Raw genomic sequence first — 23282 nt, 5'->3', positions numbered from 1 at the left:
TGAAATCCCTACATGTACACAAAGTTTATATTTCTTGCCTTTTTACATTTCAGGTATTTTATTTGTCTTTAAGTATCATTGTCAAAAAATTTTTTAAGTGAGAAATGTCTAAAACATCTTGGAGCTACTCATATAGGGTAGCCATAGATAACCTACCATATTACAACTTCACAGTAAGCACTGTTTAGGCATGTGAAAACTAAATTTGACTGTGAAGAACAGTCAAGATGTTAACAACCTTTAACATGCCATGTTGATAGTATGTAGAAAGTTAATAAAACTAGTTTTCCACCTTAGATTTTCAGATGAAATTTAATTACATTAAAAACTTAACTATGTTTAGGAAAGGAATTATTCTAGGGAATCAAGAAATCCATTCTAATCTCGCCATTTGCAATGACATGGTTGGAACTAGAGGGTATTATGCTAAGAGAAACAAGTCAATCAGAAAGATAATTATCATACGATCTCATTTATACATGGAGTTTAAGAAATAAAACAGGATCATAGGGGAAGAGAGGAAAAAATAAAACAAGGTGATATCAGAGAGGGAAACAAATCATAAGGGACTCTTAATCATAAGAAACAGAGGGTTGCTGGAGGGGAGGGGGATAGGGTAACTGGGTGATGGACATTAAGGAGGGTATGTGATGTAATGAGCACAGGTATTATATAACACTGATGAGTCAGTCACTGATCTCTACCTCTGAAACCAATAATATATATTATTAATTAACTGAGTTTAAATTTTTAAAAAAATCCATTTTTATTCCTTAGTGTAAGTTTCTCTATTGCTAAAGAAAATATGAGTATGTATGGTTAATGCAGACATAGATCCTGGATGGCCTCTAGATCTTTCAATCCCTAAAAATAAAAGTCTGTGTAACTCTCAAACTAACTTGGGAAAATCTACAGATCTGTGATCTATTTTTTAAACCAATGACAGAGATTTATTTACAAACCTTTGTGAAGTCTGATGGACACCAGCACACAGATGTGACCTCTTGAGAGTGACCCTGGAGCACAGTAGGAGGATGCCAGGGTGTGGAGACCTATCACACCACCAAAAAAGAAAAAAAGTAAGTCAGCAGAGCAGTATTAGGTCTCTCAGATAGAGCCTTTGAATCTCTCCACATTTGTGTCTTACAGAGTTGTTACCAAAGATCTCTAGGTATACCTAGTTATAGCTCAGAAAAGAGTCCTAGTGTGCAATAAAAGTATTTCTGTCATTAACCTGAGAAAACAGAATGAAAGTAGCCAAAATCAGTTAATAATAATCAACTTAAATACCAGGGGCAGGTCTTACTTCAATTTAAGACTATATAGCAACATATATTTTGACTGAAATTCAAGCATGACATTATTCCTCACCCCTTAGCTGGAAAACTTTCTATAAGATTAGGGTTCAGCTGCTAGGTAGTGTGAATTTCAATGGAGTCCTGTTTTTATATAGCCTAGACATTTTCAGATCTTTTCTAATCAGCTACTTCCAGGAACACTACATTAAATACATCCTGAAGGCATCTCGGACATACTACCAGTTCTCTGGCAACAAGGGGACAGTCTTTCACCCAAAAGACTCACCGATTTTTACCACAGTCCCTAAAGTTATACCCCTTCATTTTGAAGGAATATAAACCATATACTTATACATGGCACTTCGGTATCTTTTTTTGGGAAAAAAGAAATCCTCTAAAATTTCATTTTGGTAGATTTGTTTAAAGAAATCTTAAGTTTTCAATTAAGTACTGCCACATCTTAATGAATCAAGAAGGGTCATATTGTGCAGTAGTATACACGTGACAAAGGATCAGACTTTCCCTCTCACTATATGCCACTAGTGATGCATTTGACAGTTGACTCATTCAAGAGTTGTCAAACCCTTTCAGAGGCCATGGGAATTAATCAGCACAATATGGCATATAAACTCACGTAACTATTATTAGTACGTGTTTGAAAAAGAGACATTATTCTCTTTTCATTTTCTGGAGGCTCTGAATCATTGCTCATCTGTATGAAGAAAGTGGAGGCGACTCTGGAAAGAATATTTGCAGAGAATGACTAAGAAAACTTAATAGAGGCCTTCAACTGTAGTGAAGAGAGTCAACACACTGATTCACAAGGTCATCCAACTCAGTTATATTACTACTCCTCTCTTGGGTTAAATGGCACATGTAATGATTCTAAAAGCAAAAGAAGAGAAAGAGCAGAGTCTAATTTGCCTTGCTGGGTTAATTAGAGTTTAACAGAAAAAGCTTTTTTCCTGAGTATTATCTAAAAGGATCTCACTTTCTGCCTCCTACAATGGCACAGAGAACAATAACTCTTTCTCTCACAAGGTAGCATATTTTAGAAAAGACTTTCAAGATAGTCTCTAAGTATTTCAGGAGCCACAGAAATTCTCCTTCCTCCTGCATTTGGGATGGCCCCAGCCTATTAAGTTACTCTTCACTCAAGACCCAAGCAGGTCTGCTAGCCCCAAATTAAAAGGGTGAGAAAATCCCAGTGTCCTCTTGACCGACCCTCCCTGGTAGCAACACGTTCTTCTACTCCACTGGTTTACTCTGCTTGTGGCCTTTAGCCTGTCATTTCAAGATATTGCTTCTTCAATTTTCTAGGCATTACAATACCCAAGGGAACCTAAACATGTATATAAAGGATTAAAATAAATTTCAAGAAAAACCATCACATCCGCCAATAGGGTATATCCACATTTTTGCATTTATCTATAGGATCTAAGAGAAAAAAATAAAAGACTCCTTGGAAAAACTTTTTACAAACTGATAATAAGGTAGGAATAATAATGAGAATAAAAGTCAGCATTTGTTGAGTCAGATGCTTAGTATAGCATTAAAGTAAGGGGAAGTTAAAAGTTAAACAGAATTATTATATGACCCAGCAATTTTTCTAAAGATCTACTCATTCATTTGAGAGAGAGATTGAGAGAGTGCATGTGCATGTGAGTGGAGGGCCAGGAGGATAAGATAGGGAGAGAGAGAATCTCAAGCAGACTCCCTGCCCAGCAAGGAGCCCAATGTGGGGCTCAATTCCATGACCCTGAGATCACCACCTGAGCCGAAATCAAGAGTTGGATGCTCAACCGACTGAGCCATGTAGGTGTCCCAGGATGCAGCAATTCTGTTCTTAGGTATACACACAGAAATATATGTTCAAACATATATATATATATATATATGTGTGTGTGTGTTCAAATATATGTTCAAACAGAAACTTACACATGAATGCTCATTGTGGCTTTATTTATAAAGCCAAAATGTGGAATAATTCACATGTCCACCAACTAATAAATGGATAAATAAAATGTGGTCTATCCATATGATGGATATCCAACCATAAAAAGAATGAAGTATTGATACGCGCAACAACACAATAAATCTGGAAAACATGTTCATTCACTGAAATAAGCCAGACATAAAAGATCACATATTGTCAAAATCCATTTATAGGATATGTCCAGAATAGGCAAATCCAAAGATAGAACATGGGTTAGTGGTTGCCAGGGCATGAGGGCAGGGGAGAATGAAGAGAGACTCTTCAAGGGCAGTGTTTCTTTCTGGAGTAATGAAAATGTCTGGGAATGAGACAGTGGTGATGGCTATTCAAAATCAACTATACATTTAAAAACAACTATAATGATGAATTTTATATTATGTGAATTCTATCTCAATTAAAAAAAAGGAGTGGAGGGAAAGGCATATTGTGGGCTGAAATGAGTACTAATCCCCAGCAAGTTTGTATGAGTGGTAGTTACAGGAGCTTTCACAATTTTAGGAGTATCGGAGCATGGCATAGTATACGTGTTGACTATTTCAAAGAAGATGAATTTCCCCTAGTGAAGCTCAACTTGTTTATAAATCCTCCATTTTTATTCAAATAAGTTTTTATTTATTGTCACCTCATTATGATAAAACATTACCATAATTTCACTTTTTAAAAAGATTATTTATTTGAAAGAGAGAGAGAGAGAGATGACAAGTGGGCAGAGGCAGGCAGAGAGAGAAGGGGAAGCAGGCTCCCTGCTGAGCAGAGAGCCCCATGCAGGGCTCAATCCCAAGCCCATGAGACCATGACCTGAGCCAAAGGCAGAGGCTTAACCCACTGAGCCACCCAGGTACCCCTAATTTCTTTTTTTTAAAAACCTCCCTCTACTTTTAACCCACTGAGCCACTCAGGCGCCCACCTCCCTCTACTTTTAAATAGAAGAAACTATTAAGTCCAAGAGACATTTACACCTATGCATTCTGAAGATGGTCAAAACACAGAAAACTGTCCTCTCTTATATATTTTAGTTGTTATACAGACTTTAATTCAAGACACGAAGAATCCCCAAGTTAAAACTCTTACAACTATGAAGGTTACTACTAGAAATAATTGGCTCTAAGCTACACATCTAATAAAACATTCTGTATCCTTAAATGTGCAAAAAAGATCAGCAACTTTCCTCAAAAAATCCCCTTACTCTGCCCAGGCAGAAACCAAATCTCATCTTTATTTCTGCCATGAGATCATTTACACTTCCTAAAGTGTCAGGCTCAATGTTTCGCCAGTCAGCGGTAGAATGACTGTGCCAAATGAGTTTATTTATAACCACTTCAATACTATTCAGTGGCTATAACAGAAATCAACCAGGGAAGGGAAGGGGGTAGGTAAGGGTGGGACAAAGGATAAGAAATTAAAAAGAAAAATATTTATTAACTCTTTTTATTTTTAACTCTTGGTCCTTAGTATCAGTGAGTCTAACTATATTACATCTCCCTTTTGCCGAGCAGTGGTAAAGATTAAAAGGCCATTCTCTTCTGTCTTGAGATCTCTTTTCTTTCATAACACTTAATAACGCCTGATTCTTGGTAACTCTTTTCTTTCACTCTGTTTTCTTGTGCCCATGGGCTTTTTAGCATAGGAAAAATCCCAACACTTGAGAGATTCTGACCTTTTGGAAACATGGCAGAGCTATAACTTAACAGCGTGATACTCAGCTTGCATGGAATGGTTTTTAAACTACACCCCCACTGTTCTTCTTCATCATGGAAAAGAGAAACTGAGCCACCTCACTAGGCAAATTCAATTTTAGGAGCAGTAAGCTTGCCAGGATCTCAAATATCAGAGCCTGCACACAGAGTTATGTGTGGACAGCAGGAGAACATCATGTCTGAACCACATCATTCAGCACTGACATGTGACCCAGCTGAGGAATTTAAAAAGGGTCACCCATGTACGTGATAGCCACTGACTGGATGTCTGAAAATGGGTTACTAACAAGAGCCAAGTCTCTTTACTGCATGTCTTTAGAGAGAGAAACTATACCTTAACCCTCATTCCATGAAACAAACAAACAAAAAGCCTTTGTACTATAGAAGATAGCTAGAGAGAAACTTTCAGTTGATAATAAAACTGTGTCTGTATACACATGCAAACACATTTATGTAGAATATATAATCATACGCATAATTAACATAACTAAAAGTTGATTTTAAAGATTTCCTTAAATGATCAGTGCAGGGCTATTTTTTCCATAATCTTTTTTTTAAAAGAAATTATTTTTAAAGAATTAAAAAACTTAAAATGATACAGACTTTGATAGAATAAAATCTTCCTACTTAGTTGAGAGCCATAGTAAAAAAAGGGATGAAAAGATAGTGAGAGAAGTTATGCTGAGTGAAATAATCAAGCAGAGAAAGTCAATTATCATATGGTTTCACTTATTTGTGGAACATAAGGAATAGCATGGAGGACATTAAGAGAAGGAAGGGAAAAATGAAGGGGGAATCGGAGGGGGAGACGAACCATGAGAGACTCTGGACTCCAAGAAACTGAGGGTTTTAGAGGGTGGGGGGATGGGTTGGGCCAGTGATGGATATTAAGAAGGGTTATACATAAACAATGATTCTTGGAATACTACAACAAAAACTAATGGCGTACTGTATGGTGACTAACAGAACATAATAAAGAAGAAAAAGGAAAGACAGTGAGAGAAGGAGAAAGGAAGAACAAAAAGATAGTAAAATAAGAAGCATTTAGACCAAATTTGAAACTCAAAATTTAAAATATAAGAACAAAGCATTAATGTTAGTAACGTATATCATTAAAGTTTAAAACTCAAGTCAGAAAATTTTATAGACAAGAAACTAGGTACAAACTTTTATGGGATCAGAGTCTCAGGTATATATTTTATAAGCAAATTTTCATTTTAAAAATATAACACATGAAAGAACTGTGCTTATAGAAAGAGACCAAGTACAACACAAAAGTATCTTGCATAGAACAATGTCTCCACCATGTGACCATCTAGGATATAATCACTAAAAACTCTTAAGTTAGTGTTGTATTTTTGCACCTCTAGGTACACAGAGAAGTCACTTTAAGTACGTCCTCCAGGACCAGGTGAAATTAAACAGAATTATGCTTCATACTTGACAGGTTCTATCTCATCCTAAGCCAACATTAAAGATAACGACTCTCTAGAGGTTGGCAGGACTAATAACGATATGATTTCCTCTTGAAAAGGGATTTGATAACATTGAACCTATGAATCTATCAAGTTTTAGACATTATGACTCTAAAATCCAAAATGTGGGGCACCTGGATAGCTTAGTTGGTTAGGCATCCAACTCTCAATTTCAGGTCAAATCATGATCTTGTAGGGCACTGCACTCAGCATAGAGCTGCTTGTCCCTCTCCCTCTGCTCCCCCCTCTGCTCACTTGCTTTCTCTCTCTAGTAAATAAATTTTAAAAATAACAAAGAATAAAATCCATAATGTGTGAACTCTGATCGTCCCAATTCATTAGTGTTAAGGACATTTATGATATCACAGGGCAATCTAGAAGATAATTAATTTCTAGCCCTTGGAAAACTACGCCATAATGCTCTTATGTCTCTGAACTCCCAGACATTTCTATAATTAATTAGTCCCACAAGAGCTATTTTTCAGTAGTCAGCAAGTGCTCCTTGTGTGATATTTCAGTTTTCTCCACTGAACCTCATATGGACAAATTTAAATTTCTTAGCTTACAGTAGTCACTTTAGGAATCACTGTTATTTAAGTAAAAAAAAAAGAAAATAAATAAACTTGTTAACAGGAATAGAATCTGTCAAGTAAGTTAAGTAATGCCATTAAATACATAATAAAACTGATAAAAGTAGTCACATCTATTCTAGTAACCTTAAGACTGGCCACTTATAAGAGAGTAAAGAATACAATTACCATACAAATATTTTTTAGTGTTTTGTGCAAGATATTATGGTTGATTTGGGCATAGGATCCTGGGAATTAAAATATATTTTGAATGAAGAGCTTGAAAACTCAGGGCAGAAAGATAATCCAACATATTTTTCCAGGAAACACGACAAAGTAGTTAAGGTTCTCTCTAAGCTTCTGAATTCTCAATTTTCTGATAATCTGTGAAACTGCTGGAGTACATGGATGATCTATTTCTGAGAAGCTCTGGGCATGAAAGTATGATATATGTGTCAGTCAGAGCGAGGTCTGGCTGTGTTAAGAAGGAAGAAGCAACTTTTACTGAACATCTAATGTAGAAAAAGTTAATAGTATGCATTTATGTTAAACTTACTCATCTGAGAAGAAATATTTGTAAGAATACTTAGTTCTCACATTTGTGAGGGAAGTTTGGTAACTTACCTTCCAGATGTAGGCAGCTTCATCACTTGAGCCACTGACTAAAAACTGGTCATCTGGACTAAGACTTGATTTAACATAAAAGGTGGAGTTCTGATGTCCATTGAAGATAGCCACTGTCAGAGGAAAAAAACCAAACAAACACATATTACTTGATTCTTGTTATTTCTAATGTTCACTTAAATGCAGACACTGTACATGTCCTAACAAGTTTTATTAGTGTATTAACTACTGAATATTGAAACAGATAGTCAAGTTTTATTCACTAAGTTAAAGGGAACTGGACATTGGCAAAAAGTTATAAAGTCTCAGAAAGAAGTTTTTATATTAAATCCAATCTCATGATCTAAGCCCAGATATTTGGTATGGAGCTGGCTATGGAAAGGAAAGTGACGGAAAACATTCTTAAGGAGAAGAATGCAACCAGGGTCCACTCTTTTAGTAAATGCTTTCATTAGGCCCTCTTTTCCCATAGTAGCATAGGGCTTTCTCTGTTGAGTAATACATTGGTCCTCTTCCTCTTAGACTTCAAATACTGAGGGTAAATTTCATATTTTATTCTTTCCTCACTAGACCTCACAGTGCTTTGAAAAGAGATTTCCAAACATCTGTTGCATGAATAGGTAAGAATCAGTGGAAAGAGTTAAGATTTATGGATAGCTCATTTGGGATGTAGGAATCAGTTAATCAATTTACTTATTTTTTTATTGTGGGAATTTTTTAATCCAAAACTTTAAGAAGGCTGAAAAGAAGGAGCTAGTGGGGTAAACTATATGTTTGTATGTAAGATACATCAACTAGGTTAGGGTTAGCCTTTAGGTTTATTTAGACTTCTTAATATCTGTAACAAAAGGGCAAGCAATCCAGTCTAGCACAATGTGCTTGATGAGTTCTTCTATCCTAAGAAGACCAAAACCTGAGGCTTCTGGTACCAGAATACTAATAGGAAATACAAGAAAAAAATCTCAGTTTTTGAAGAATTTAGGGATACATTTAAGCAGAGGGAAAGAAGTTCACTCTAATCTTCAACAGAAAGGAAGTAAGAATTATCAGGGGACATAATAGCTTTCCTTCAGTGCTCACAGAAATCTTTTTCCTTTTGCCAGAACAAAACTGGAAAAAGACTTTATTTTTAGCTTTTCAAGAAAAAGCCTACATATCAAATACTCTCCACACCAATGCTTCCACTGTAGATATTAAGCAGAACATGAATCAATTCAGATGCACATTTTTATCTACGATGATAGGTAAATCCCCACAAAATAAACAGGCTCCTTTGCTCTGAATACAACTGTAAAACTATAATTGTTTATCTTTCTTAACTCTAACTATGAATGGAAAACTACAGACTAAATTTCCCACTAGACCTGTAAGTATTTATTGCCCTCTGCTGGTCTACTCAAGTACACTGTAAATGCTTCAAAGCATTCAAAAAATCCTAAAACCTGTATTGGCTTTGATTAGTTCAACTTTATCTTTCTTTGATAATTTGGACTCTAAAAATGCTTCAGTGAATTGCTTTAGAGTCATCCTTATGAACATCACTTAGTATAATAAAACACTATAAATTAAAAGTATAGGAAATAAAGTATTAAGCCCAGGACCCTTTCTGAAATTTGAAGAAGATAAGCAATTACCCAATGTCAGACACTGTCTGTCACTCAGTCTCTAAAGAACATATCTACCTACCTACCTACCTATCTATAGGAGCCAACAAAATAATTTTGGGAGCACAGGAAAAAGGTTACTAAATTTTTAGTAATATAGCTTTGGGCATATTTGTTTGACTAATCTCAAGACTCCCTTTTGGGCCAGACTACAAAAAAAAAAAGACACAGAAAGAATTCTTGTACATTTATTTGATAATATAATTAGGATTATGCTTTTATCTTTTGGAGAAAGATTCTGAAAAGTGTATTTTATATGACTATCTAAATTAGAAGCTGTTTAAGTTCTGATTCCATTCAGAAAACAGCAAAACAACTTATAAACTCCTTCCCTTTTCCAAATACCCTTGCTGTTATTTAGACAACACCAGACCTAATCTAGGACATTGGAAATACCAACTGTGAAGCTGTCACAGAACTCAAACTCCTAATACTGGCTTTGGGCAGTCTTTGGAAAGTTCTGTAAGAGCCTAGTTAAGTTCTATACTATTTCAAGGTTTCTTATTTATCAGCACATCTTACTTTAGTGGGAAGTAGGTAGCTTTAGGGGTTATGGAACCTGTCTGTTTCTGACAGAGCTATACCTTAGCAAGAACGAGGTTGCTAATATATAGCTTGCCTAAGTAATTGAAAATGTTCTTAAAATTATGTAACCCCCCAAAATCTTAGAGTATGGCTGAGAAACCTGCATTTCTTTTTTTTAAAGTGCCATGTATCAACTTTAAACACCAGATTCCAATTTTAATTTTCTTGAAGGGAAAAAAAAAAAAGATGAGGCTGGGGAAAACTAGAGATAAAATAGACACTGCCCAACATTAAGGCTGAAGTAGATAAAAACCTATCTAGGGAATTAAAAAATTCAGCCCCCTAATTTTAACAAATAACCCCTGAACAAGACAAAAACTGGGAACAGCCTTCTATAGCTTATAAAACTTGAGACATTTCTAAATATAGTCAAAGGGACACAATTTCAGGAAAGACTCAATGTTAAAATACAGTTAAGTCACCATATACAGCAGGATTCTGTTTACTTGTGAAATATCACAAGGAAAATACACCCAGGAAAACATCACTGGAACTAATCAAAGACGCCAAAGCCCTCCTATGTCTTAAAAAATTTGGTTCAGAAAAAAAGATCAATAAAATTATCATTAACAAAAATCTCTGCATTAGTTTCTGGGCAAGAGATTTTATTTTATTTTATTTTTCCAGGGTAGAGATTTTAAATGGGTAAGATCTTACCTGGAGAAGTCTTTAATCCGGTCATATTGAACATGTAGATATTGTCATCTGTGCAGTTAGCGAACAGAGTAGATCCCGTGGAATCCAAAATCAGACTTGAGTATCCTAGAAAAAGGAAACTTTAGTTAGCATGTCCTGATTACAGCAAGTAGAACTGAAGTGACAATGTTGAAGAAAGAAGATCATTCCACAAGATTATCAGAATTCTTCTTCCTCCAAATATATACAAACCAAAAATATTCTGAGTTTTTAACTTCTGAATTTCCAGAAGACACAACCACATGTTAATTTCAAGTCTATGTTGCTGAAAACTAGCTTGATATTTATTTTAAAATTGTAACAAAAATTCACAGGGTATTAAAAGGCTTACCTAGTTTTCGAGTGCTGCTACCTGGGTACAAGAAAGACTTGGATGCTATGGGTTCCTGTCGATAAGCAGTATAATTCTTACGTAAATCCCATATTTTGATTACCCTAAAAACCAAGGTAAAAAAAGTTATTTTGTAGCCAATCCCCAACTCCAACCAGTTTCAACTACTTTGAACTTCATGAAATAACTTTTAATCTAACTCCTCTGGCACATCAACCAGATATAAGGAGGATATCTCACTGGGAAACAGATTGAACTATCTCATACTATAGTTTCCAATGTCAGGCTAACAACTCAGGCAAAACGGAAACAGATGTGATCTGACCTAGCGATGGGTTACCTTGAGTTTACTTCAAGGGAGCGGAAAAGGAAGATGAAGGTTGGGTTCTGATGGTCATTGTTTCATTGTTTTCAGAAAAAAAAAAAAAAAGGCAAAACAAATGCTTCCCAAGCCTTTAACACTCTGCATGTAACCTCTAACATTGTAAGTAACAAGCTCTGTCCCTTTGGTTTTATCACTATATGTAACTCCTTAAGTAATCTGATCTAAACAACTTTTCCTGTGAAATAAAGTATTTTCTCATTTCGTCTATTGGTATCATTGTCTTAATCCTCAACACGTAGTTCCTTTTTTTTTTTTTTAAAGATTTTATTTATTTATTTGAGGGAGAATGAGTGAGAGAGCATGAGAGAGAAGGTCAGAGGGAGAAGCAGACTCCCCAAGGAGCTGGGAGCCCGATGCGGCACTCGATCCTGGAAGTCCAGGATCGTGACCTGAGCCAAGGCAGTTGCTCAACCAATTGAGTCACCCAGGTACCCCGTAGTTCCTTTTCTAAAAAAGATGTTATTTATTTATTTATTTATTTACTCATTTATTTATTTTTAGAGAGAAAGAGTGAGTGAGAGCAGGGAGAGGAGCAGGGGGAGAGAAAGAATTCCAAGCAGACTCCCTGCTGAACAAGAGCCCTAACTCAGGGCTCGATTTCACCTCAACCTGAGATCATGACCTTAGTGGAAAATAAGAGTAGGTTACCTAACCAACTGAGGCACCCAGGCACCTCCTCAACATCTAGTTTATTGGCAACATGAAAACACAAGCTTAGTCTGAAAGGGCACTACCGTTGGAAACAAACAACAGGATTTGGTCCACAGATGAGTTTTAGTGTCCAAAAGACACAAAAGAAGTCCTAGTTCATTAAACCATCATGTTTTTAAATTAGTTTCAAAGGGAGGGATGTCTTGAGAGGTATCATAAGCAAATAAGCAAAGAAGTGTGCTTAAAAAACGCCCAGAGAATTATTTATTGTAACAAAGCAACCAATGAAGTACCACAAACTTATTTGGAAGCCAAACATTCATACCAATCACAGATGGCAGGTATATGAAAGTCATTGGACCTTAATATCAATATAGTTAGATTACTCCCCAAAATGCCCGTTATATACCCAGAAAATGAGATTTCTTCTTTTAGGGTATTACTAAACCTGAGAAGATAAAAATCCAAAATAATAGAAATTTTATTCCTCAAAAGCTTAAATTAGACTGCATGTACAAGCGAGCTACCCACCCAGATTCTCGACAATAGCAGCAGCAGCCAATACTGCTCCCGTGTGTTAGATAATGTGCTAATTTTATTACCTCATTTATTACTTCATAATACCAAAATGGATTACCTCATTTAATTATTTGAGCAAGAGTCCTAACTAGATATTTTTCATTGTGATCTGTAGTTCCTCTTCTCAGCTGGATATTCACTACGTGGAAAGTTAAAAGCATACATATTCGATTATAATGGGACTAGGTGACTTCCCTATCACAGTTTATGAAAGAGATCTCATCAAAAGAACCACGAAATAAAGGCTCTTACCCATCCACGGCTCCCGCTGAGACTAATGTATTCTCATCTTGAAAGAGGACCACAGTAACACTCTGTTGGAAATCCTGACAGCACAAGGCAGAAAAAGAAGAAAGTCCTATTTTCAGTATCATAATCTTCACCATCAAGAGACCAAGGTACTAAAATGATGGCTTCCCCCCACCCAAATTCTGAGTTAAGACTAAATCTTCCCTCACCAATAATCCTAAGTCAGATATTTATACTGACCAAGAAGTAATTTTAGCATGAAAATGACCTAAATATCACTGAAGTATAGTACATAGTGTCAACTTTGACTTACACTCAAAAAACAAACAGGTGAATAAAAGATTTGTCTAAAACCTACTGGTTTCTACTTACAATCAGTCCTACTAATACGCTATGTCTTTGTAGGAGACTCGTTTAACTTTCTTGTGCCTGTTTCATCTACAGAATGTCACCACCTACCAACACTGTTGCATAGGAGTATCTGAAGAATTACTGATGAAAGATGATTATGCGTTCCGAAAAATTTAAAGGAGCTCAATGGAATTTCATCTCCTAATTGCTGTTAATGAGTTTTCCTGGATCAGAATCTGATTGTCTGAAATGATATTCATTTTAACTCCATCTGGCCTCCAAAACCCACTGTTAATCCTGTCAGTTTCCACTCATGTCTGTGTCCTATTCTTGGTATGCAATTATAAGTCCTAACGTTTTTAATAAACATACTTCTCCAACATACTAATTTGGATCTTACAGACCAGGAATTTTAGAAAAATAAACACATTAAAGTAAAAGCCATGGTGATTTTTTTAAAAGAAAGAAGATGTACAATGGGCAATGTTTAATTTTGAGTACAAGATGCTAGAGAGACATAATATTCTATCTAAATGTTTCAATATATTTAAATATTTTGGCGACTGTTTATAAAAATATTAAAAACTCAAAAATTTCCTATAGTTTGTGTATTGTAAAAAACAGGGATTACCTCCCCTTATAGAAAATTGTATCATGTTATTTAATATGCTTCTTTAAACTATCACCGCTTTCCTAATAAATTATGTTGTAAACATATAAATTACGTCTACATAATTATTATGTCTACAATAAATTATGTTGTACACATGGAGATCTCTATAGATGAACTCTAAATATGCTGCCAGGTGACCATGTTATACACTAGAGTTCGAAAACTACTACTGTAGGTATTGAGCAGTAAATAATAAACCACTGAATAAAGACTCTCATTCACTTAATCTATAGCTCCTATTTAATGCCCAACAAGTTACCTAAAATGAGATCCCATCCTTTTTTTAAAAAAATTAGCTAATTAACTTATTTTTGAAGATTTTATTTATTTATTTGACAGACGGAGATCACAAGTAGGCAGAGAAGCAGGCAGAGAGAGAGGAGGAAGCAGGCTCCTCGCTGAGCAGAAAGCCCGATGCGGGGCTGGATCCCAGGACCCTGAGATCATGACCCGAGCCGAAGGCAGAGGCTTTAACCCACTGCGCCACCCAGGCGCCCCAAATGAGATCCCATCCTACTACATGTAAGATCTGCACACATGTACACAGCTCTAAAACCTTACCACAGAAGGAGCAAGTCCTTTAGAATTCTGTTTCTTCTTAGGTTTTGAGGGAGTTTGCTTGTCTAAAGTATTGTGAGCTCCACTGATTTGATTCACTTGTCTATAAAATCCATCTGAAAGATATTCCAAGCAAACTGATTTAGGTTTCAGACCTTTATTCCTATGCTGAATGTAACACTTACACATAAGATTTCAGAATTAATTATATTCTTAACAGTAAAATTAGAAGCCAGCAGAACTACTGCATTACATTTTTTGGTGCCATTATGATGTATACAAGAGAAATAAGCATATGGATATTTATAGCAGATTTATTCCTAACTGCCAAAACGTGGAGGCAATCAAGATGTCCTTCAGGAGAGGAAAGTAGGAATAAACTACGGTTTATCCAGATAAAATGGCACATTGTTCAATGGTAAAAAGAAATGAGCTACCAAGCCATGAAAAGATAAGGGGGAACCTTAAATACATTATTAAGTGAAAGAAGCCAATCTCAAAAGACTACATACTGTATGATTCCAACTATATGACTTTCTGGAAAAGGTAAAATGTTGGAAACAGTAAAAATAATCAGTGGTTGTCAGGAGCTGTGGGGGTGGGTAGGAAAAGATGAGCATAGGAGATTTTTAGTGTTGTGAAACTACTCTGTATACTATAATGTAGACACATGTCATTACACGTTTGTCAAAACCAATAAAATGTGCAATACCAAGAGTTAACCCTACTACAAAGTACACTGGGTACTTTGGGACGTTGGGACATTGGGTGCTTATGGTGTATCAGTGCCAGAGCTTCAATTTTAACAAATGTCCAACTCTGCCATGGGATGATAATAGTGGGAAAGCCTGTGGAGATAGAGAGTACATTAAAACTCGAAGCACTCTCTATATTTTCTGCTCAATTTTGCCATGCATCTAAAACTGCTCTGAAAAATAGTCCATTAAAAATAAATTATTTTTAAAAAAGATTTTATTTATTTATTTGACAGACAGAGATCACAAGTAGGCAGAGAGGCAGGCAGAAAGAGAGGAAGGGAAGCAGGCTCCCTGCTGAGCAGAGAGCCCAATGCTGCTTGATCCCAGGACTCTGGGATCATGACCTGAGCTGAAGGCAGAGCTTTAACCCACTGAGCCACCTGGGCACCCCTAAAAAGAAATTATTTTTAAAAAAGGAAGTAGGCAGTGAGATGATCACTGCATTCTGCTTAATGACATCATGGGGGCAATGTGAGCATAATTATGTTTAATTTAATCCAGTTCTTTAGAGTTAAATAACTTTTTAGAAGATCGTTTACCACCAAGCCCATGTACTAATAATCCCAATTCTATCAATAAATGGCACAGTTCAGAAGACAACATGAGGTAAATACAGAGGGCAATACTTGCAACAATCACAGTAATCCTGAGAATTGGAACAGTCAGCAGAAGTTGGGGATTATGAACATGTGCCCCCTGCCCCCTGGTGGTAACTAGATGAAATCGCCAACTCATTAGCTAAGCATAAGGTGATCCCACATGTATTAAAATTAAAATGGAACTACGCTACCTTTTTTGTTGCACCTGGTGTCCCAGACCATAATGTTTCCATCTCTTCCACCTGTACAGAAGACAGCTATGGGGAAATAAATAGTTTATCAAGAAGTTAATAAAACCAGGCCAATAATGCATGCATTTCATTTACGTTTCCTAGAGCATCTATTCCATGGTTAAGTATTGTAATTGGCAATTAAAAATGAAACAATTTATGGCTCAACAACAAATAAGAGAAAACATAGCAGTGAAGGGAAAGGATTATAAAGAACTCAAAATACTTACGCTCTAGAGAATAATCCCTCTGTAAATATTCTTAACATCACATAAAATACTACATGAAGTACACATATGGAAAGAATAATGAAAAAGCAATAACGAAAATATACGGAGAGTTTACTAAGTGCTATACACTATCCCATGTGCTTTATATACATTATCTCAATTCTTATTATTAACCCTATTAGGTGGGTATTATTATTCTCATTTTATAGATAAGAAAACCAAGACATAGAGAGGATAAGTGACTTATAAAGGTATTCCTAGAAGAATAAATCCAGAGCCCACTCGCCAAATCTCCAAGTTTTATGGTCTTCTGTATAAAAGTATGTATAATCCAAACAAAACGGAGAAAAAGGATGCCTCTAGGGATGGAAAGAGAGCAAAGAGACTGAAGAAGGAAAAATAGGGGAACTTCAATTTATCTGTAATGTTTTATTCTTTAAAACAAAATGAAAAAAACCTTGCTTCATATGTGGAAGAGTGAGCACTTACGAAACCAATCTATCTGCATGAGCTCAAAAACTCTGGACAAAATAGAAAAACCAACTACCTGAGGCTCTTTAGAAACTGAACAAAAACATTCAATTTTTGGAGGGAAGTCAATACCTGAAGCAAGTGATTGGTCTCGGCTAATTTACTGGCTTTTGCAGTTTTACCTTGAAGGCAGCCACAGTTGCAGCATTAGTACCAGGCAGCTAAGATGCCAATACAGAACCTGCCATCTTTCAAGTCAGAGGAACAAGGAAAACCAGACTGAGGCAACAAGAGCTGCCAGAGCCAGAGTGAGGAGAACCCTGGAGAGAGCCAGAGAAAGGCTAACTCTAACATTGTGTTTAAAGTTAGCACAGGTCTCTGGTTGACCCCTGAACCATCTATGCAAGGGAAAATCAAAAGAGGCTTGTAACTAAGGCTTAAATTAAAGAACTAAATTGAGATCTGACCTCTCTGTAGGTCTGACAGTCTGCAATTTGACTTTTACTGAGTTAATTCCCTGTTAAAACAAAAACATTGGAAAGCCTGAGTGGCTCGGTCAGTTAAGCAGTTGCCTTCAGCTCAGGTCATGATCCCAGGGTCCTGGGATTGAGTCTTACATCAAGCTCCTTGCTCAGTGGGGAGCCTGCTCTCCCTCTGCCTGCTGCTCCCTCTGCTGTGCTTGCTCTCTCTCTCTCACAAATAGTTAAATAATAAAATGTTCAAAAAACAAAACAAAACAAAACAAAAAAACAACAGATGAAAGTCCAGAGAATAAAAACGACTTTGCCCAAGAGTTTAGAGGCAGAAACAGGAATAAAATACAGGGGTTCTATGTATGATTGTAAAAATGTGTCCTGTACAAAGGCATTTGGCTAAAGATCTAAAATCTAATCTGTGTTTACCAACCAAACTATGTGGCCATGAGGGTAGTGTCCAACCAGGCAATTCATCCTAGAACACTTACAGACTACTAGGAGCCATGATAAAAGCTACCAGCCCCAATTTCTAATTCAATGCTTTTTCTACTAGACCATATCAGCATAGATTTACTGTATAAAATTTTAAAAATTAAGCAAACGGAAAAAAAGATAGTGCTTTCTTTTACTGTTATCCTTTAAACAAATTTACCTTTAGTAAGGTTAATTTTCATGCTCTTGTATTATTTTTAGAAACTCAGAGTCAACTCTGCCACAGTAGTAAACTAGAACATAACCATATCTAACTTCATATAATACACATGTTAATGAAAACTTATGGGGAGATGCAGAGATAAAAACTATGCCATATATTCTTCAATGTTCCACTCTCAAAAGCAACCAGTCAATTAAAATTGACCTTTTTGGAGTCCAGATCAGCTCAACAACTCAGTTTAATATTTCTGAGTGCTCATGTGAATAAATGAAAATGTTTGTTTTAAAAATAGAGTATTTCTTAATGATAAAGAAGACTGCAAAGTTTGTCCAGTTATTGAGATTAAGGCCAGATTAATTCAGCCACTTCTTTAAGATGAATGTTTGTTGGTCTATTTGTAAAAAAAAAAAAAATTATTCAGCGAGAAACTAATGGAGGAAGGAGAAAAGAAATGAAGAGATAATTCAGACACTCCTGTTTTTCCCTAGTGTTATAGTACTGTGCTGTACTATATCATTCTTTAAGTCTTCCTTCTCCATTATAATAGTAAAATAAATACAGAAAGATCAATTATGAGTAAATAATAGTTGAAAATATACTAGGGAATTGGGCCACTTAAAGTAATTAAATGGTAAGTTTTTAGGTGAGAATCATGTCCATTTTAACAGGTTTCCCACTCCAGCGTCACACTCCACTTAATTAAGATTTTACTAAGAGAGTTAAAGTAACTCATTTACAAATAGAGTTAATCAGTGTTCAGTACAGGGTTTTGACTTTAAAAGACACTCAAAGTTGGACAGAGGTATTATAGCTATTTATAAATGTTTACCTTATCTGCAGGATTATAGAAAAAAATTATCTGAAGATTCTTAACTTACAGGGACAGGCTGGAGATAATATCCATAAGAATGGGACCAAAAGTCAGCTTAATTTCATGGAGGATTTTGGTCATGAGACTCTCAGTCTCAAAGTAGGGAAAGTAGCAACTCTGACACCGGAAAGGGTGGAAACCATCAAAGCTTCTTATTAACTCACCGTAAAGGAGATTAAGGACATGAAAGAGAATAGGCACAGACCTACCTTTCTCAAACTTAGAAAAGGCAACTGACTTAAGGCTGCACTGATGACCCTTGCACGTTCCAATCAGCTCACCAGCTTTTACATCCCAAAATTTGGCTGTTTGGTCACCTGCTGCTGTAACCTTTCAAAATATAAGGTATCATAATTTAATAAATCAATGCTTTATCAATATTTAACCAGATTCCAATAAAATGAAAGTCACTTACAAGTTTAAGTTCACCAGGAACCCAGGCCAGGTCAAAGACAGCATTCCAGTGAGCCATCCATTCTAAACAAAAAAAATGGTGAATGTGAAATGTCTAGACTATGTTCAGGGGTAGCCTTGTTAATAGCAGTTTGAATTTCTTAAAAGCTACAGTGAAAAAATAAGTCGTCAGTGCCCTGTCATCCATGGGTCAAGAGAACTTGTATACTCACAGAACTTACATATTTCCTTCACTCTTGCAGAGAACTATCACTTGATATCAAATTCCTTTTCATGAGGTGACTAGTAATATATTCTCCAAAATGGAATCTTTCTGAAATATTCTCCAGTTCAAAAATCTTCATCATGCTCTCTGAATGGAATCTGAAGTAGTTTGACATTTAAGGTTCTGCATGCTTTGGCCTTTATCTCTGTTGCAAGGTTTATCTTTGTCTCCACATACCTTATTCCAACCAACTGGATCTCTCTCCATTCCATAATTATAGCCTATGCTTTCTTATCTCTAGGCCTTTGCTAATGCTGTCCTTTCCACCTGGCATATCCTATTCTATCTTCACAGGTTTAAATACCACAGTCCCACTTAAATATTCTCTTCATGAAAAATTGTCCTTGCAAACTTTACCACATGAGAGCTCTCCTTTTGACACCCATGGCATTTTTTGGGTACATCTTTATCATTTATAGCCTGTTTTACTTATTTCCACACTTGATATAACTAGTTCCAGATTATTAGCTTCTTAAGATCAGTATAAATTTGCCTTATATAAGAAAGATGCTTGGTCAACATAAATATTTTAAAGTAATGTTTCCTCCAACCACATTAAGTGTTAAAGATTTAACTTTTTAAAAGAAGAACTGTTTTAATCCTAAACTGTATTTTTTTTTCAACTTTCAGTGAAAGTATTGCCATATTTACAATATTATTGCCAGAAGAGCCATCTACCATTTTCTTTTAACCTGGTCCCTAAATAGACTTCATCAGAAGTGAATATAATTGGAAATATATTCAAATAACAATTTACTTGAAGATTTATGAATTTAAAATAATGTTAAAACAAAAATTTTAGGTCTAGACTTACCTTTGACACACTTCTTTCTAGAGGCTTGTGATTCTGTGTTGTACAATCTAACGAAGCCTTCTTCATTGGCAACTGCTAGTATATGCTCCATATTGGGAGCTAAATAAGAAATAAAGAATACATAAAGAATAACACAAAAATTTTAGAGCTGAGCATAAAGCTATAAAAACAATACAATACAAATTAACTGAAAGCTACAAGTTAAATACAAAGAATCTGAAGAGGGAAGATGATTCTATCCAAATAGCATTTGATTATGGTATTTGAGAGGTAATTTGAATTAAAGATTGCTTAAAATTGCCTTAATATCTAATTCAGTAAATGACTCAAAATCACCAAAATTATCTCATATAATCTCTTATTTAGAGAAGAGTAGTACTTAAATAAAACAATAGTGACACTGACCAATGGCAAAGAAAAGCACACGATATAGACCACCAGCAGGCTGAGTCTATTAGTTAAATTTCCTTTTCATACCCCTTTACTTTTCCCCTCTCAAACTATTAACAGTGGGGACAAGTACTCCATTTCTGTTCATATGTTTCCCAGTGCATTACAGAGAGATTCCATCAGACCAAAAGGTATATCCATTGGGCAAAACAGTTTTCATGATGGTTGAACCTTTGCAATCCTTTCCCAGTATCCGTTAAAAAGAAAAGAAAAAAAAATGCTATAATAGTCTTATACTTTAGAGGAAATAAATAATTATGCATAGAGATTTTTAAAAGTCTTATTTCATAAATCAGAAAACAGCTATTAGAAAAACTCTACCATCTATCTAACCTACTTTTTCTTGAAAGGGGTATGTCCCAGTATATATTTTTTTTAAGTAAGACATAGATCATTTCTGAGCAAGCCTAGGTTAGGTAGTAATTCTCTTACCAGAAGAGAAGGTACATCCAAAAGGAGGAACTGGGGCTCCTGTTTCTCCATAAGAAGTGTGCTCATCATTACAGTTGCACTGATAACCAGTTAGAAGGGACTGTAGAGGGTACTGGGAAGACCATCCTAAAGTAAGACATAATTCTTTATAGATTTCAATATATCATCACATTTCAATATTTTTAACAAGTGCAGAGGTAAATATTTGTTTTTAAAAGCTTTATATATTTTATGTAAGTCCACTCACTATTCAGGGTCCTCTAAAATAGTTTCTGGTATTTTCCTAAGGGGTCCTAAGGTAGAAATAAAAAGCACTCTCAACTTCTGGTGAGGTACAGCTTTGGGCTTACCATCTAAAATGGACTCTTGCTGGTACACTGAAGATTTTAAGAAACAAGTGGCCTTTGTACATTAAAAAAGATCTTACCCCTCCTACACCCTTTGGTGACCAAGTATAAAACACAACCACAAAAGACTACCATAACCATTAAAACTACCATTCTCTTCAATTAACATTTCGTTTCCAGAGTTTCTAAATCAACATTACTCAAATTCTTTAATTACCTGCAACATCATATATAATCCAATGGTCAAAGAGTTAAAGGAAATAATGAATGTAAATTTACCTGCCTAGCTACTAAAATATTCACAAGTAAATTCTAACTTCACTTCCTTTTTCCAATACTGAAATTCTAGGATTCTTTTTTTTAAGTTTTTTTTTTTTAAATAAAGATTTTATTTATTTATTTGGCAGACAGAGATCATAAGTAGGTAGAGAGACAGGCAGAGAGAGAGAGAGAGAGAGAGAGGAGGAAGCAGGCTCCCTGCGAAGCAGAGAGCCCGCTGATGGGCTCGATCCCAGGACCCTGGGATCATGACCTGAGCGGAAGGCAGAGGCTTTAACCCACTGAGCCACCCAGGCGCCCCTGAAATTCTAGGATTCTAAAATGTCAACAAGTCACAGTATCTTAAACTATATTAGAGCAATTTTAAAGTGAGGCATTATGTACCCACCCCTAGAGTACAATCAATTAAGCCCAGGTTAGTAATACGGTCAGGGAAGTCTTTAGAGTAGGTGAAATCAAACACGTCAAGAGATGAGTTAAGTCTTCACTGAATATACAAGAGAGAGGAAGAAATTCAGGGTAGAGGGAGCATTTATTCTGCTTGGGTCAGAGATCAAATGGGCACTATGGTCCTAAATAAATAGTAAGCCATCTTCAAAGATTTGTTCTATTATTTAGATATATAGGTCAACACATTTTAAATATATAAAAGAAACATTAAATAAATGGTTACTGAGAACTAAATGTTTATTAAGCATCAGAGGAAACAATGAAGTTACAATCTATTGAGAGCTGTTTAAATAATAAACTTCCACACTTTAGGGTACTTTCAAAGATCACATTTCATCAAGAATACTCTTTGGAGAAGACATGTAAGTCTGATATAGCCTCAGACAATTCTAGCTTTGATGTTCCTAGAGATAACCTGAAGGAATCAGTACAAAAGAGGCAAAGAATACAATCCAGATTTAGTAATTATTCCTGGGGGAGTATTACCTCAAGGCCAGGTATTGTGTAAACAAGCTATTAAAAGATCACTAAAAAAAGAATAAAATATATTGTAGAGTTCCATCTACAGTTCCATCTACAAATATCCATCTACAGAATGAATTTTAAAACAAAACCTCTGTATATATACACTTGTGGTTTGGGAATAAAAATCATAATAAGCTAGTGATTGCAACATACAAATTCAAAAGGACCAAATCTTGGAAATTTCAGATAGAACTGAACATGATAAACTTTGGATACCTAATTCTTTACAATTAAGCTGACTCCTTCAACTCTACCTCACTGCTTCCTGACTAACATTCAAACACCAACAAACAGCCTAACATGGCTTAATAACTTATCCCCATCTACCCCTCCATTTCTGTAGTCCCTACAACACAGTTGTGGACTGATATCTTGAGCAAGTTTTGGATACGTACTGTGCTATACAGTTTCCAACATTAACAAGTAATACTTCCCCCCGTAACACTCATTTGGAAAAGCCTATTATCTCCTCAATGTACAATTTAAGCCCCTGGGATTACACACCAATTTTCCAAAGAGTATCGAAAACTCAAAGACATGAGTTTTCAGATAATCAGTTGATACAGGTACATTTCTACTACTGATCTGAGAAGGTTGAGGTTCTTTTTCCTCCTCTCCCTTCATCACTGCTTTTC

General features: G+C 35.6%; 1 protein-coding gene across 4 annotated transcripts in view; it reads right to left on the bottom strand.

Annotated features, from left to right (window-relative positions):
- The window catches only part of DTL (denticleless E3 ubiquitin protein ligase homolog), a 63767-nt gene that overhangs the window by 37307 nt on the left and 3178 nt on the right, over positions 1 to 23282 (bottom strand). For all 4 annotated transcript variants that reach the window (XM_045084698.1, XM_045084697.1, XM_045084696.1 and 1 more), the window contains exons 2-12: positions 21047 to 21172; positions 20165 to 20263; positions 19087 to 19148; positions 18881 to 19001; positions 15930 to 15995; positions 14385 to 14497; positions 12803 to 12876; positions 10936 to 11039; positions 10566 to 10670; positions 7660 to 7772; positions 963 to 1052 (exon numbers count right to left, since the gene is read on the bottom strand). In XM_045084698.1, the coding sequence (XP_044940633.1) occupies positions 963 to 1052; positions 7660 to 7772; positions 10566 to 10670; positions 10936 to 11039; positions 12803 to 12876; positions 14385 to 14497; positions 15930 to 15995; positions 18881 to 19001; positions 19087 to 19148; positions 20165 to 20263; positions 21047 to 21172 (1073 nt within the window). The remainder of the gene's footprint in view (positions 1 to 962; positions 1053 to 7659; positions 7773 to 10565; positions 10671 to 10935; positions 11040 to 12802; positions 12877 to 14384; positions 14498 to 15929; positions 15996 to 18880; positions 19002 to 19086; positions 19149 to 20164; positions 20264 to 21046; positions 21173 to 23282) is intronic.

This window comes from Mustela putorius, unplaced genomic scaffold (assembly GCF_011764305.1).
Source record: "Mustela putorius furo isolate JIRA1106 unplaced genomic scaffold, ASM1176430v1.1 tig00000785_pilon_pilon_pilon, whole genome shotgun sequence".
Classification (NCBI taxonomy): domain Eukaryota; kingdom Metazoa; phylum Chordata; class Mammalia; order Carnivora; family Mustelidae; genus Mustela; species Mustela putorius.
The sequence above is the reverse complement of the archived record's forward strand: the minus strand, read 5'-3'. Positions and strand labels throughout refer to the sequence as shown.